The 18721-nt window shown below is 29.9% G+C and overlaps 1 protein-coding gene across 1 annotated transcript in view; it reads left to right on the top strand.

The window, feature by feature from the left end:
- The window catches only part of LOC140431295 (uncharacterized), a 223185-nt gene that overhangs the window by 166624 nt on the left and 37840 nt on the right, over window positions 1-18721 (top strand). Inside the window, exons 18-20 of the mRNA XM_072519228.1 lie at window positions 3619-3794; window positions 6323-6711; window positions 14775-14957. Of these exons, the coding sequence (XP_072375329.1) occupies window positions 3619-3794; window positions 6323-6711; window positions 14775-14957 (748 nt within the window). The remainder of the gene's footprint in view (window positions 1-3618; window positions 3795-6322; window positions 6712-14774; window positions 14958-18721) is intronic.

Here is an 18721-nt window from a genome sequence, read left to right as displayed (position 1 = left end):
TTTCCTCTGCCATTGTATCAAAAGCATATACTTTTTTTATAGAAAATGCTTTTAAAACTTCTAAAAGCTCTTGTTTGGTGTAACATTCTTCAAAATACATATCATTCGTCTCTATGTAATTTTGAATTTCCAATTTAGTATTATTCGAGTTTATTGGAGTATTACATAGTTGGCAACTGTGATAGCTTGCATTGTCCATTACTATCACGCTATTCTGAGGAATGTTTGGCATAAGATTATTTTTGAAAAATTCTGCCTTTGTATCTTCATGTTAGTCGACGCAGGAGTTATAATATCCTTTGCAGAAAGAAAGCCACAGGGAATTTGGAACCCAACCATTTTCTGATCCAGCATGTAAATCGTTATTCTTTTCCCTTTATTTGACGGAGCTTTTGTCTTACATTTACCGCAGGAATCGGCAAATCCATCAGGTCGTGTTAAATGTGTGTCAAACCATGTCTCGTCGAGGTAAATTATCTGACGATTTTTAGAACGAAATTTTCTTATCGAAATTATATACTCATAACACCATTTTTGTAATCTATGAGATTCCATAATTACTTGTCTTTTGTCAATTATACGATATCGAAAGCCCATACTTTTCAAAATTTTTCATAAGCTGGTGAGGCTACAGCTTATTTGAGTTTCGTGAACATTGAGCCGTTGTTTTAGAGCTCTTAATGTAGGTATGCGTTGACCTTCATACATGGTATAGACTTTTCGACGTATCAAGTCCTTATCGGCTTTGTCCATACATTTGGTGGAACTGGAATCTTTACGTTTTTTTTTTTCTTGTTTCTATGGGATTTGATGTAATTCTTTTTACTGGGGTCAGAGGTATTTTCGTCAAATCGCATATTTCACTCGTAGCGGAAGTTGTGTCAAATCCTCTTTTAAGTAAGGTACTGTATATAGTTTTTACAATTTGCTTTGCATCTATAGATAAATGTTTCTTCTTTTCCGGAACACTAGAAGAAGCCCCATTATTAGTCCGGACTCCACCTAATGATAGAAAACGTAATGAATAAAATGAGTAATACTACTTAACACTTCCTGTGATACATAAAGACCAACAAATTTTATCAAGAACTCGTATTTAAATACTGGTTGGTGTTCAGTTCCATAAACTTTTTATATAAATACCTGAAAACCACTTAAGAGCATAGGCGCAAAATTTCGGGCCAATGCTTTTTAAATGCATTCATTTTTTTTTCGAATCCTGAGAAAACTAATAAGTATTTTTAAAAAATTTAAACGCGGAATGAAAGATTACATTATTACCTAGGGCCGAAAGTCTCTGAAAACTTCTATGATGTTTATTTTAGTAAGTTACAGGGGTGAAAAAGAAGAGAAACTTAAGTGTGATTTTTAATTTCAAATATCTCATTCAAAAGAAACTTTTTGTTTATTCTAAGGGACTTTCGGCCCTCGGTAATAATGTAATCTTTCATTTTGCGTTTAAATTTTTCAAAAATATTTATTAGTTTTCTCAGGATTCGAAAAAAATAAATGCATTTAAAAAGCATTGGCCCGAAATTTTGGGCCTATGCTCTTAAGGTGATTGGCAAACCCGTCGCGCACTACCATCGAATTTGAAAAACGCTCTTATCAGTACAGTTTGACAAATTTTACCAGGAAACATATTTAAATTTTACCTGAAACCGGGCCTTTTATACTATTATCGGTTTACCCAGGATGTTTATAGTCGGTACTAATTGAAGCCAAACATTTACTGCTAAACAAACTTTACCTGTTCTTTCTACAAAATGGAAAAACAAACATTTTAAATATTCAGGTACTAATTCCTTACTTGACAACAAAATACTCTATTATTCGTTTTTATTTATTATTTTTTTGAAGGTTTCTTGAAATTCTCCAGAATAATTGTTTGAAACAGATTATTTTATTATTCGAAGGATTTGTTCATCATCCATCGATAAATTTTAAATATTTCTAAATGTTTTAAATACAGTGTTTACAAACCTAACTACAATTGAATACATTTTAATGCTTATTTCTGTTTTATAATTAACCCTTTCCCCTATACATACATTTTCCCCTATAATACGACAAAAGGTCCATGCTTTGCTTTTCAATTTGCAGGAACCTGGGATCATATATATATATATATATATATATATATATATATATATATATATATATATATATATATATTGTTATGATTGTTTATTTTGAGTTCAAACTTAGTTTATTGAGCCAATAAAAAAATTATAACTTATCTGTTATCAAAAGTAAAATAATCCTTATATTACCTGTGTTCGATGGATTCAAAAGTTTTTCTAGTTGTCTTTTATCGGGATAGAGAAAAACGGATAATAATACAAATATATTATATTACAAAGATTTACGTTTCTTTATTTTATATGAACGAATAAAACAATTATTAAATTCTGTCGTTATCTTATCAATCAGCATACAAGAAAATAAATCAAATTATTATGATAATAAGATTATAAAGCTACATATATTTATATTACGTGAAAAACCAATTTTACTTAAAATTTTCTTTACTTAAAAAAAGAAACCACAAAACTTTAAACTTTTGATTAGCCTAACAAAACCTCAGTTCTTAAATTTGAATGCTAATGACCCTGATGTCGAAACGATCCTTCACAGATATAAAATTCAATTGTACAAACACTTACAGTTTATTTTCTTCTTGAGTTGTATGTTGGAACATACCCAGAAAAGTCCAGTCTCCTCAAAGATGTGATCTCCCCTCTTTGTCACCTCGGCTCCTTCTTTACGTCTCTGCAAACCTCCTTCAGACTACACAAAAACACCTGATTCACTTCTCCAAACTCCGCTACTTATTTATGACACTAGGACCTCCTTTTGTTAACTTGATGCCGTAAGAATACTTTCACATATCCTTTATAAAATGCCCACGGTAGATACAAGGACCTCTTTTAATCTACTTATTATCTCCTTCTTCAAACTATTCACTTCTTTTCGTTACGCCGGTATCCAAACTCACGAACTACACCCTATCTTGAGACACACGACTGTTTCCTTTCGATGACCAAAATATGACTAACTTCTCCTCTCTCATGATCGACTCACCAAATTCCCATTTAAAAACGACCGTCCAATCAAAAAGCTTAAATTGTGTTTACTATGATATTGGAAAAGCCTAATTTCGGTTTCAGAGAAAACTAAATAGCTTACTTTAAAATTGGTTTTTTTCAATACATCATTTATACATATTTCAAAAGATTAGAATATGGTCATTTAATACTCGACTCTACAAACAATGAAGAGATTAACTTACAGGTAAAATGTCTTCTAATTCTAAACAAAGGTTTTTTGATAATTTTGTTTGCAACGGAAACAGGTCGTTTGCCAAACAAATTTCTATTCTTATCTACACTAAATCTTATCTTAAATTAATATATACATTTTTGTTTCTAATGATTTCTTAAAATTTTATTCCGATGGATATTTTTATTTATTTTTCTTTGGTTGGGAAAGAAAAAGTATGACATATATATATATATATATATATATATATATATATATATATATATATATATATATATATATATATATATATATATATATTACAAAAATTTAGATAGTACAACATGTTTGTTTTAGATTACCACATGGTTCACTTTGTTAAGCCAAATCTATTGGGTACATTAAAGGAATTTAGAACCAATTTTGTTAATCCTATAACAAATGGCCAATATGAAGATTCAACTTCTCATGATATTAGTTTAATGAGAAAAAGGACTCACGTTTTGCATAAACTTCTTGGTGAAACTGTTCAGGTAAAGTTAGTAATGAAATGTGTATTTTATAGTTTAGTAAACCTGTGTATGTATTGGATTTATTTGGTTTTCTTAAAATTTGCAGTCAACAAATTAAGCGATGTATTTAGTAAACGGTTTGGTATGTATGTGTTTAGATTTATGATATTACTCAGCTTAATGTCACAACTATTGAAAACATTTTTAAAGGTTATACATGCAAGAATATTCAGAAAGTGTGAAGTACATATTAGTAATAGACGGTTTGGCTTTCGTAATGGCTTCGGAATAGTTTCACAACTTTTGCTCAAAAATATCGAGGACAACAAAAAGATCTCTTTTCGTTGCATTTATAGACTATTAGACAGCTTTCGACAAAATTAAACATAATATTCTCATGGAATGTCTAAAGCGAAAAGTACTTGACAAAAATGATATTAACATAGTGAGAAGTCTCTATTGAAACCAATAGGCTGTGGTAACATTAGATGGAAATAGCACGGATGCGCAACAGATAAGTAGAGGTGTGAGACAAAGCTGTGCACTTTCACCATTACTATTTAATATATACTCCGACGAGTTATTTACACGATACAGTCATTATCGCTGAAAGTGAGAAAGACCTGCAGACACTACTAAACACAATTTGTGATACTGGGGAAGAGTTTGGTTTAACAATAAACATAAACAAAACAAAAACCGTGGTTATCAGTAAGAGAGGTAAAGTCATCACAAGGATCCAGATAAAAAAATGAAGATATTGAACAAGTGGACAAAATAAAGTACTCAGGAGTCTGGATTGCTGAAGATCAAGAGTAGAGCAATCAAGAGCAGCCTTTTTGAAGATCAGGAAGTTTCTAAGTAACCAAAGTCTCAATCTGCAAATCCGATATCGTATGATAAAATGTTATATCCACTCTATTCTTCTTTATGGTGTCGAAGTTTGGACTGTTAATGTTCATTTAATGAGAAAGCCGGAAGCTTTTGAGATGTAGCATTTTAGAGGAATTTTGAAAATACCATGGACCGATCATGATGAACGAATCGTGTTACACATAATGGAAAGAGGCAGAGAACTTTTGTCCACCGCTAAAAGAAGAAACACAGCATATTTGGGGGACATAGTTAGAAATGAGAAGTACAAGTTCTTGCAGCTGGTTATGAAGGATAAAATCGAGGGAAAAAGGGGTCCTAGTAGACGACAAATATCCTAACTGAAAAATATTCCGACAAATATATATATATATATATATATATATATATATATATATATATTTATATATATATATATATATATATATATATATATATATATATATATATATATATATATATATATATATATATATTTATATATATATATATATATATATATATTTAAACTTAGAGCTAAGATTAATATTATTATAAAAATTAATATTAAACTCACCAGTCTTCCGGGTTGAACCGCGTCGATATCCATTTTGCCGAGCTTTCGACATCCTCTCTGATGTCTTCTTCAGGGCTTCCGAGGTCTCAGTCTCCCGAGCCCCCAGACACTACTACACCCACTAGTCACTTCTAGTTCACTCACTAGTTCACTACTACTACTGTAGTGGAAATCTTCTTCAGGAAAAGTCTTCTTCATGGCTCGGAAGCCCTGAAGAAGACATCAGAGAGGATGTCGAAAGCTCGGCAAAATGGATATCGACGCGGTTCAACCCGGAAGACTGGTGAGTTTAATATTAATTTTTATAATAATATTAATGTTAGCTCTAAGTTTAATTGTACTAACCGCGGAAATCTTTCCGAACATATATATATATATATATATATATATATATATATATATATATATATATATATATATATATATATATATTTATATATATATATATATATATATTTATATATATATATATATATATATATATATATATATATATATATACATACATATACATATACATATATATGTGGTTTTCCGGGTTTGACTCCGCGTTGAATAATTTTGGTTTTTAGAAAAACCATTATTCTGACAACGTTTCGGCAAGGTTGTACTTGACATTGTCAAGTCAGGTAGTAACGCTTCTTGCTGATGCCTGAAGTCTACTTCAAGCATCAAGTAATCAAAATATCCAGTTCAAAAGTGGGTTTTCAATTAGTTATATCTGATGTGCAAGATATCGTCAAGATATTTTGATATATTTAGGGATGTTTCAAAACTTCATGAACCTTGGAAATACTCATACCCGAAAAAAATAAACCCTAAAAACGTTAACTATTTTAATTTCAATATGAAGTATTAAAAACGGCTGCAGAAAAACAAAAACTATTTTACTAATGCAAAAACTAGTTGTCTTGCGATGAGAACGCACTGAAGACAAATAAATGTTTTCGGTAATATCGGATTTCATAGTTTCGTTCGTAGATTGGCGTCACCAAATGATTGAGTCAGGTTCATGAAATTGTGTAAGACCAATACTTATATTTCCTAGTTTTATAATGCATTAAAACACTTGGTCATGCTTTTAATTAATCTAAAACGAATTTAATTAAACGGATTTTAGCGAGTCGAAGACACAGAATTGGAGATATATTTGCCAAAAATGTTAGATTATGCGGTGTTCATACAACTACATCAACTTCAGTGTGATTTTTACAATGATTATTGTAATAGACAACCCACAGCCGATAAAACAGCGTCTACCTTTCTCAAAGACGTCCACATGCTTCAATATATAGGCGCACATCCCCAGTTGTTAAACGTTATAGAAGCTTCTAAAAATAAAAAAATCAAACAACAAGATGTTATTTGTGAAGACGATGAAATTATTGATATGGGAAATTGGTGGAAAGACAAAATGCCTGCTGATGCTCCTGAAAAACTTGAATATGGACATAAGATGTTAGTTTTGATGACGATTATAGAAGAATGTGAGGAGGTTGGTGATAAACTGTAAGTAGTTTATAATATTTTTTATTTTACGTATTGCACCCCGATATTATCGTCTACATGTTTATTAAATAAAATCTCTATTTGTTTTTGGAGCATTAGAATTATAATTTATTGTAGAGCCATCGAACCATCGAAAACAATTTGATATTGTCAATATACATTATAGTTAGGCCTATAATTTTGACAGAAACGTCTGGGGAAACTAAGGTAAAATGGTATTCAACGTAGCAAGGGCTGAACCGCGTCGATTATCACTGCGCCAAGCATTCGACATCCTCTCTGACATCTTCTTCAGGTCTTCCGAGGTCTCAGTCATTCATTTATACCGTCGATGGTGACGTGGTTTGGGTTGAGGTTGGCGTAGGATTGGCGCGTGTGTTGGCCTTTTTTTTAAATTTCTTTGGCTTCTCGGATAATTCTTGGTTTATAGAAGGGGATGGGTGCTACGGTTCTGGAGTTTTCAAATCAATTGTGTGACCTTTATGAAGATAGTGTTGACCTAGGGCTGAAATTGCATCGATATTGCGAACAGAAATGGAATGTTCATAAATCCTATTTTGGATTCTACGATTTGTTTGGCCTATATACGATCGGCGTCAGTCTGCTCAAGGAATTTCATAAACTTTGTCTTGTTCATTTGGAATGTTTTCTTTGACTGATCGGGCAAGAGATGAAAGTTTTTGGGGGAGGGATGGAATATTGTCATTATTCCTCTTGATTTAAGAATTCTGTCGATTTTGTCGATTTTGTCAGTGACACCTTTGATTTAAGGAAGAAAAGCTTTCATATCATGAGGGTCTGAGTCTTTGGGTTAAAATTAAGTGTGAGATAGGAGCTGTGAATGCTACTATTGATATGATTTTCGCGGTAACCGTTTCAGATGAGGGCTTGTTTTAAACTAGATAGTTCGGCGGGTCTACTTGCATTATCGTAAAGGGGTATTGATTTGGGGACAAGGATATTAATGACTGAATTAATTTGTGAAGGTGGATGATGATAGTTGGCATGCAAGTCATGATTGTTATGGGTGTTTTTTCGATAATATATATATATATATATATATATATATATATATATATATATATATATATATATATATAAGAAAAAGTAGTCCAAAATTTTTTGACTAGTTTGGAAAAAATATGTAAATACTTTTTTCTTTTTGGGTGTGGTAGTCAATAAAAAATAGAGCTTTGCTAAGGCGTACTATTTATTCTAAATCCAAGCTTTCGGTGGTTTTTTGCCACCTTTATCAAGGTCTACAAAGAAAATTACTATGTTGTAACAATTTGAATGATGCAATAAAAAAGGTATAAAAAACTTACCCGAATGTAAGATTCGTGGCAAAAACAACAACGTTAAATAAGATGATATGTACTGCAATTACAACTACCTTAAAATGTTACTGTTTAAAAGACACTTAGACAATTAATACATACGTTAAAAATTTTAAAAAACAAAATGAAAGACGACATATTAAAACAGTCGTCGTTGCACACTTGATTTCAGTCACATTTCACGATCAGAAAGAGAGAAAGTGGGAGGACAATTATTGTTTAAATAGCTTGAAGAAAATACAAAAAACAAATTTCAAACTAATGTCCAACAAAATACTGTTTATGAATTTTGAGTACTACCAACTATTGTTGCATTTGGACCTCAGAATGTCCTTATCGACATTGGTCCTTTAGAAGTTAAAAAGTTGTTAGCTTTAGGCCCTAAATTCGCTTTGCTTCCTAACAAAAAATATTTTAAAGTTTCCTCTTTGTTGGCAGACATCGAAAACATTTTAAGACTAATTGAGAATGTCGATAAGAACATTCTAAGGTCCAAATGCACTAATATAATCACTAATTTTCTCAACAAAGATGAATAAGACCATTTCTTAAATAAATATTATATCAAATGCAAAACTTTTTTGAAACATCACCCTGAGATCAAGATTGTCCAGAGCGACAAATGCAATGTCACTGTAGCAATGTACACTAGGGACTATATACAAAAATGTGAAGACTTACTCACCGACACTAAATATTTTAAAAAGTTGAACAACAATCCCGTGTGTACTTTGCAACAAAAGGCCAATAAACTAGTTTCTGATTTGGTAAAGGAGAATCAAATGGATTAATCAGTTGGTAAAACTTTGAAAATTTACAATGCAATTGCTCCTAGATTTTATGCTCTCCCAAAAATTCATAAACCTACTCTGTCTATGAGACCAATAGTGTCCTCAATAGGTACACCTAATGGCCCCATAGCAAGTTTTTTAACTAATATTCTCACAGAAACGTACAGTAATAACAATGAGTTTCACATTCAGGACTCTTTTAGTTTCAGTTCTTTTATTAATAACTTAAAATTACCTATCGACTATAAGAACGTTAGTTTTGATGTAGTGTCTTTGTTCACTAATTTACCATGACACACAATCTTGGTTAGTGTTGAGAAACACTGGGATGACATATCAATGCACACAACCCTCAACTTAGCTAATATCAAAAACTCATTTCTTTTGTTTTTGACTCTAATGTTTTTATTTTTAATGATTGTTACTACAAACAAGTCTTTGGTACTCCAATGGGTTTCACTATTTCACCAATACTGTGCAATTATGTCTTGGACGACTTGATTAAAGACTGTTTGCAACAAATTAATTTTGAAATACCATTCATAAAGAGATACGTAGATGACTTAATCTTGGCACTACCTGCAGACTCTATACAATCTACATTAAATGTTTTCAACCAACGAAACCCACACTTGCAATTCACGTGCGAGGAGGAGCGGGAGGGATCTTTTCCTTTCCTTGACATGAGATTGCATAGATGTGAGGATATTGTTGTGAAAACACAATGGTATAGAAAACCCATATGTAGCAATATATTCATAAGCTACCTTTCTTACCATCCTCCTAGGATGAAAACAAATTTAGTCCTAGCGATGAAAAAACGTGTCAAAAGGTTATCACATCCGGATTATCTCAAACATGATCTCAACCTCTTACGTAATATTTTTGTTGAAAATTCATATCCTCCAAGACTGATTAATAAATTAATTTTTGATGATCCTTTTGTTAATAGAAGTAACATTCTTACTATGTCACAATCAGTGCCCTCAGCACAAATTAATTCTGCTATCAGAATTTTTTTGATCAAACTTCAGTTATTAATTCAGTTTTGTTTTTGTTTGGTTGTTTTTTCTAAACCTATTTACTAAATACTATTTTCTTTTTATTGTTTATGTTGTAAATAATTTTTGTAATTTCCCGCTCAATTTCAAGTTGGTAATACAGTTGGTAGTACTCTAAATTCACAAACAGTATTTTGTTAGACATTAGTTTGAATTTTTTTTTTTTTGTATTTTCTTCAAGATATTTAAACAATAATTGTCCTCCCACTTTCTCTCTTTTTGTTCGTGAAATGTGACTGAAATCAAGTGTGCAACGACGACTGTTTTAACATGTCATCTTTCATTTTGTTTTTTAAAATTTTTAACGTATGTATTAATTGTCTAAGTGTCTTTTAAACAGTAACATTTTAAGGTAGTTGTAATTGCAGTACATATCATGTTATTTAACGTTGTTGTTTTTGCCACGAATCTTACATTCGGGTAAGTTTTTTATACCTTTTTTATTGCATCATTCAAATTGTTACAACATAGTAATTTTCTTTGTAGACCTTGATAAAGGTGGCAAAAAACCACCGAAAGCTTGGATTCAGAATAAATAGTACGCCTTAGCAAAGCTCGATTGTTTATTGACTACCACACCCAAAAAGAAAAAAGTATTTATATATATATATATATATATATATATATATATATATATATATATATATATATATATATATATATATATATATATATATACAGTATACTCCCTCTATAACGAACACGGTTATTACGAGGTTTCGCTTATAACGAGATACATTAGATGTCCCGTGAAATTTCTATTGAACTATAACCGTCTATAGCGAGGCAAATTTGGCAAACCGTATATAACGAGAGAAAATAAGATCCAAAAACGTGTTTTTTACGTTTTTAGTCCGGTCGTGGCTATAAATAAATACCTTTTCAAACAGCCCTCAATAAACTTAACTGCAGCCCGCAATAAACTTCTTTACAATGAATAAATACAAATGTTTCACATCTTTAGAAAATATATGATAGAATGATACTGGACCATTTAAAGCAGTTAAAAATAACAGAGTTCTTAAAATTGCAGAAGCAATAGGTTATGTTATCCTTGAAAATACGATTTATACATTATGTAGTTGGAAAAAAATATAAGTACAGCTTTTTTGTTTTAACGTATATCATTGATAATAAAAGTAAACAACTCTTTTATGTTTTAATATATTTCATTGACAATAAAAAAAAATAACTTTTTTTCAAAAACGCCATTCAAACAATATTTATTAGCATCTTATATTGCTCCGAAAGGCTTCACTATAGGAAGTTAATGGTTTAGAAAACTACAGATTCATATGTATGCACAGTATTATGATTGTCTGATATAACGAGATCGGCTTATAACGAGGTAATTAGTCTGTCATTTCAGTTCTCGTTATAGAGGGCATCATCAGTTTACTTTAAATAGAAAAGATCTTAAAATATAAATAAACAACGAACAGGGTTCATACTTACAAAAACAATTTATAGGCTTTTTTTTAGATGTTATAAAACTCTACGATAACTTAACATTAAAACTTACCAACTAAACGAGAAAAAAGAAAAAAAAAACACAAGAAAATCTGTAAAAGAGCACTATTGTTCATTTAATTTTGACCGATGATGGCATCATTTGAATGTTGGTTTAAGCTCTTTCAGGTTTCAAGGGTCAAACCACACTAATCTTTTCAATTGTTTTCTATCAGCTGTAGGATGTCACAACTTTACATGTGGCTTGTCCTCGTACATGTGCCTACTTGGAATGCAGTGACGCACGATTATCGAGGGAAATGGTAAACGAAAAGGGACCGACCTTTTTTTAAAAAAAGGATTCATTTTTTCTGTTTTTTCCCTCCTTTTTTAACAAAAAGGAAGAAGAATAGGAGTGAAGTTGATGTCCTGGACAAGCCACATGTGAAGTTGTGACATGAAAAGATTAAAACCTGAAAGAGCTTAAACCAACATTCAAATGAAGCCATCATCGGTCAAAATTAAATGAACAATAGTGCTCTTTTACAGATTTTCTTGTGTTTTTTGTTTCTTTTTTCTCGTTTAGTTTGTTTTAAGATGGAACTGTTCAATCTTATTTATTGTTAACGAACGTGCTCAAAGATATTTTAAAGTTTAACATGCATTTTATTAAATGTACAGTTTTATCAACAATAATGTTATGTTAGTATTCAATTTTATTTATGTGTATAATCTTTTAATTTCTTTACTCCCGATGAAGCCATCAAATAAATGGCGAAATATTGAGCTTTAGAAAAAACAAAGATTTTTTTATTTAATATAGACCACATACCCGATATTTCCAACATATTTATAAATTGTTTTTTGGTCGAAATAATCACGTTAAATATATATATATATATATATATATATATATATATATATATATATATATATATATATATATATATATATATATATACCATGCACTAATACTACAAAATTGATTCTTCCGTATTCTTCTTTTAAATTATTTGTTTCTTCTTCAACTTCTTTTATTAACATTATTAGAAGAATGTGTAAATATTTACAATGTATCACAAATTGTCAGCGCAACTTACTAGTCGTCGAGATTATTTATATAAAGCTATGACACTCAACATTAATAACTCACATAAAAATATAACATATAAAATAATGAACAAAATACATTTTAAAATTTATTTATTGAGCGTAAAACTTCGTTTGTGACATCTTTTAATGGTGTGTTTTAACTGATCCATAGAGAACAGAAAGAAAAAACAAAAATAGTATGAATTAAAATGTAATTAAGTGTTCTTTATGTTTTATTAATAGAAGTAGTATATTAAACCTGTCTTGATGGTATGTGAACAAATTCCCCTTCGTTGGCTCAGTGAAGATGTTCGTTCAGTTGTAATGGAAACACCAAATAATAGTAGCAGAGTTTATTGATGAGACGTACACTATGGATGTTGACCCGGGATTACTTTGAGTAGAGACTGATGAAGTTGATCGTTGAAGACAATCAAGTTTGTTGAGTGAATATTGATTGATGCTTCTCTAGGCAAGAGATCTTAGTTTTATATAAGTTTTAATTGGGTCAATATTTTCGCGGACCTCGCGTGATATGTGTATCTAATTTATGTAAATTGTTTAACTTTGTCAGCACTTTTGACTGATGTTCAAATTATATTATTTATAATTGACCAAATGTGTATGTAACCTAATTAACTACGTGTGAGTATTTAATAACAAATAAATTTATTCGGTCTACTGGGTGATAAAATTATACTGTCCAATTTCGGATATGAATTCTGAAGATTTGATATTGGACAGTATGCAACATGTTTTGCATGCAGGTGTATTATGGAGTGTATATGTAAAAGTAAATCTTTATTTTATTTTTGATGTTTTGTCAGTAAATAACAATAAATGTTACTCAGTTTATCTATGTCAGACTTTTTATTTATACAAGACGTATTGGATTTTATGTTAATATTTTTATGATTTTTACGTCTTGTATAAATAAAAAGTCTGACATAGATAAATTGAGTAATATTTATTGTTATTTACTGACAAAACATCAAAAATAAAAAAACACACCATTAAAAGATGTCACAAACGAAGTTTTACTATCAATAACTAAATTTTAAAATGTATTTTGTGCATTATTTTATGTTATATTTTATATGTGTGTTATTAATGTTGAATGTCATAGCTTTATATAAATAATCTCGACGACTAGTAAGTTGCACTGACAATTTGTGATATATTGTAAATATTTACACATTCTTCTAATTACAATGTCTTGAAGAAGGAATAAAACAATTTCGAAAGCTAGACCAAAAGTCAAAAGAGTGTTTCTGTAACATCCCGGCCAAATTGTCTGACTAACTGCCCTAACAAACTGTGTTGTTTGTTTATATCGACAGTCAATAATATCCAGTATTTCTTATATATATATATATATATATATATATATATATATATATATATAAGAATATATATATATATATATATATTGATATATGTGTATATATGATTATGTGTATGTATATATATATATATATATATATATATATATATATATATATATATATTCTCTGGACTTCTTGTTACTTCGTATAGATGTCGCTGCTAGCGTACCTGGCTGTTATTTTGGTTATAATAACCAAATACTAGACTGCATTTCATTTCAGTTGAACTTCCACAAGTGCTCCTGATGATGAGTTGAATAACTCGAAACACGTGTAGAGCAATGGTGGAGTTCCGATTGAAATGAAATGCAATCTTTTACTTTCATATATATATATATATATATATATAAACAATATAAGTATATTGATTTCCTTGTGTGGGAGTGATGTGTGTGAAGTAATCCTTCAAAAGAAGGAATGGTTATTCTCAGGTGTGCCCTATTTACGATTTTTTCTATGACTCTATAAAATTATTAGTTTAGAAAATTTTGTTTGGTATTCGGAACTAAAATTATACAAACGACGTTTGTATAATTTTAGTGATTATTATTTTATTATTATTATTTTTAATGATCTTTTCTCTAGCTCTGCAACACAGTAGAAGTGACCTAGCCAACTGATTATATAAGATTTATTAAAATTTGCCATTCACAACTCATCAAGTTCGTTCATGCAGATTCTGTAGATATGTCATTATGCACTTAAACAGGTCCTAAAATTTTCATCGCCACATCTCTTTTGAAAACAGTTCATCTCAACTTTGTCCTACTTCGACTGAGTCCATGTTTCTCAAAACATCTTGTCTTATTAGTAGAGTATAAACTAAATTTTTAAAGTTTGATTAAGTTTTAAATCAAGTCGGTAAAGATGGATAAAGTTGTTTAATTCAGAAACCCTATGACATATCTAATGATGTATTATTGGTAAAAATTACTTCATTATTTTCAGGCTGGTGTTTTCACAGAAAATCATTGAAATGGATTTGATTGAACATTTTCTTACGAAGGTCGGCACCAAAAGATGTAGCTCCTGGAGAAAGAAAATAGATTATTATCGGATGGATGGTACTGTGAAACCAGAAGAGCGCTCATTTATATGTGATAAGTTTAACGACAAGAATTCGAGAGTTAAGTAAGTATAAAAATTGTCGAAAAAACATGATATTGCTTTTGTCTTATTATTATTGACATAGTTATTTGTATTGAGTATATTTGATTACAAGGTTTTTAACAATGTGTTAGTTTTTCGTAAAGAATGGCCAATCTCCGAAAATTTTGAATAATGCTGGGCCCATAACGGTTTCTTAATATTGTTCTGAAGCTTTTTCTCGTGGCATTTTAAAGTAATTACTATTTTAATGGGAATAAGCCACAATTTAAGGTTAAAATAAGTTTTTTGACGTTTCAATTTCCACTTCGGAAATCTATTTTAAGAAATCTTTACATTTCCGAAGTGGAAATTGAAACGACAAAAAAATTATTTTAATCTTCAATTATGGCTTATTCCGATAAAAGGTTTTTAAATTATGACTATTATCGTTGTTGTTATCTCCCTATACTTTTTTTTTCGTATTTTATTACTTTTTCTTGCATAGCGGGCTCTAGATGCTCAAAAAATATCTAATAATACATTTTCGATGTAAAATTTTCCGCTGAACACGAGCACAGTGTTAAAATTAGCCCAACTAGTAAGGACATTTCGGAAATTTCGAAAAAAACATATATCCATAAAAGCAGAAGATTATCAAATTATTAGGGATAGTTCATACTTTCTTTTTTTAAAGTGTCGCCATTGCATATTGACCGGTCGCCATTTTGAAACTTTACAGCAGAATCGCCAAAAAGTTAGGACCAAAGAAAATTAAATTTTGATATTCCAGGGTAATTCCACGTCAACTATGCAAAGTTGGTCTCGCGACCCCTCTCGATTTGGCTTAAATTTTATAGGTGTATTCTATACTACCTTCTCCAAAATGGCGGTCTATATTATGGGCAATTCATTCTCGTATATTATCACTTTTTCTTGCATAGCGGGCTCTAAATACTCAAAAAATTATCCAAAAACACATTTTTGAAGTAAAATTTTTCGCTGAACATGATCTCGGTATTAAATAAAATCAGCCTAACTATTAAGCAACATTCTGAAAATTTTAAAAACCGTTTCTTAAAAAAATCATATATATCAAAAACATTTTTTCTTTCAAAATTTAGGAAGTTATTAAAAAGTGTATTATTTAAGATAAAAATATGCACAGCTCTTATATCAGAGGATTAAATAGTATTATGTATATTCACTTGAATGTCCAAATTCACAATTTTTCCGAAAATTTACATTTTTTTTTTCAGTTTTCTACAATTTATCTTTATTTTTTTAACCCAAATGCACAAAATCTAAACACAGATTTGAATTTCCCACAAAATTTTATATAAAACAGTGTATTTTAATGTGATTTTTCAGCAATTAATAGGCCTTCATTAATAGGCGTCATCACAAATTTTTTTGTCCATTTCTTTCGATCTGTTCTAAAAAAAGCATGTTAGATTAGGTAAGTAGTATCACAGATTAACAGACCACAGATACGAAAGCTACTCGATGAGAGTGGTGCAGAATTTGGTAACCTTGAAACTGAAGAAAACCGTTGTTGTGCCGGTGTTTGCACCAATACAATGTGCAACTTACAAAATAATTTATTTGGTCTATAATAGTTACTTTTACATCTGATTTGATATTATACCTACACTAAAAATTAAGACAAACAAAACTTAACAACACATTGGTCATTTAATAAAATTCTGTGTTAAACGAAAAACTATAAAAAGTAGCTTTGGAGTGAACAAGAAATAATTATTATAGATAATTTGGGATTTGTAGGCATGTCCTTAACAAAACAAGAGAAAGAACTATTAGAAAAAGTGACAATCGTTAAAAAAATTCTATGTAAATTGAAAAAGTATAAAAGTAGCTTTGAAGTGAACAAGAAATAAGTATAATAGGTAATTTGGGAATTCCAGATATGGCCTTAACAAAACAAGAGAAAGTAGTTAATATAATAATTTGGAATGTGGAAGTTCTAGGAGGAACCAAATTTGGAAAGCAGTAAAGTGGCTGTTAGAATAGTGACAATTTTTAAAGATATACAATATATAATATATAGGTGGATGGTGATTTAATTGTATAATCAAATTAATCTTCCTAAACCAGAATTTTATTAATAACATAACTATTTCATTTTTAATACATTCTTGAATTAAAACAGTTTTAGCTTATAATACACAACACATTATTTTAGACGAGATTTTATCTCGTTAGCTGTAGATAAGTTCTAAATGTTAAAATTGGTAGGTACTTAACATGAAATTTTAATTTACTTCAGTTTCTCAATGAGACACTTTTTAAAACGTCGGATCAACCCTGCACATGTGTCACTCGAAAAATGACAAACAGCCGTAATGATATTTACGTTATCCTTCATTAACAAATATATTAATTACTTTTTCAGTATAATATAAAGATAACAGTTGTATTTTAGAATAAGCGTGCTGAAAAAACCTAGGTCTAGTGATTACTTTTGAAAGTACCAAGTTCGATCAAAAATCAAAAAAGGCTAAAATAGTAAATCAAATTTACTATTTTACATGTGAAAAATCGTATTTTGATAACGATTTCTGAAGTGGAAGTCGAAATGTCAGATAAATTTCATTTCCAACTTAAATTATGGCTTATTTCTCAAATAAAATAGTAAACTGCATATTAAGCCACAAAGACATAGCTTCACAACAATATCTTACAAAGTTTTAGAAATTCCTAGTCTAGTGAATACTTTTGAAAGTATTAAGTTCTAACAAATCGAAAAAGGACAAAAAAAAAGAATAACGATAGCTAAAGTACAATTTAAATATTATTGCTAAGCCAACAAAATAATACAGAAGATTCTTTCTGCAAAATAAAGAAATATTGAACAGTTTCCAATTACAAGATTGACAACGTAAAATATTCATTTGGAATTTAAATATGAGATAAAATGTCTATTTTTCTCTTAGATTGCTTTCGATTTTTTTTATTGCTGTAGGTCTCTATTGGTGTATTTCAACGAATAAAACGTTTTTAATCTGATAAATAGTTTCACAACGTATGATATTGGAAAGTTAAGACATGGATGGTCAAAAAGTATTTTTGACATTTCTTTAAACAAAGTTTTAGAAATTCCACTTTTGCAAGAAAGTTGATCAAATTGGTTAACATATATCATTTCCAATTGGTAAAGAGCCTTTAGATTGCCAAAACATCTATTTTTAGTAGTGTATGCTTTTAGTCTAGTGAATAGATTACTATCATTCTTAATTTCAGCTTTTTGAAAAACTTTATTGCAAAGAGTGCAATCACGCATTTGTAAAGCTTTTTTGATCAAATATCCACATACATAAGTAAATGCATTACAATACCCTTCACAAATACACGTGTATCCAACCATTTTTAAAAATATAGCACAACTATTTAAATTTCACACTTAAAATAGAAAAAATTTCCAATAATCAGCCCCCGTCAATTTACCACTACGATATAAGCGCAATTTTGCCTTTTTTTTGGGAAATTAATTTTTCTGGCGGTTATATTAAATTGGCGCAGCATACGTTGTAAATCGTCTTTACTTTGGGAGAGTAGTATTGCGTCGACTGCATAGCAGATTATTTTAAGTTGTTTTTCTCCCATTTGGTATCCTTTTTTTGTTCTTACTTTTTTTATTATTTCGTCCATAATGAGTTGTGGAACATTGAGCCGTTGGACACGTTATTTAAAATTTTACTGCTCGCAAATAATGTATCATTTATTTAAGTAGCAATTTGTTGCAACAGCCGCCATGTTTTACATACTGTTTTGATCAACAATTGAGGGAT

This window comes from Diabrotica undecimpunctata, unplaced genomic scaffold (genome assembly GCF_040954645.1).
Source record: "Diabrotica undecimpunctata isolate CICGRU unplaced genomic scaffold, icDiaUnde3 ctg00000626.1, whole genome shotgun sequence".
Lineage (NCBI taxonomy): Eukaryota > Metazoa > Arthropoda > Insecta > Coleoptera > Chrysomelidae > Diabrotica > Diabrotica undecimpunctata.
The sequence above is the reverse complement of the archived record's forward strand: the minus strand, read 5'-3'. Positions and strand labels throughout refer to the sequence as shown.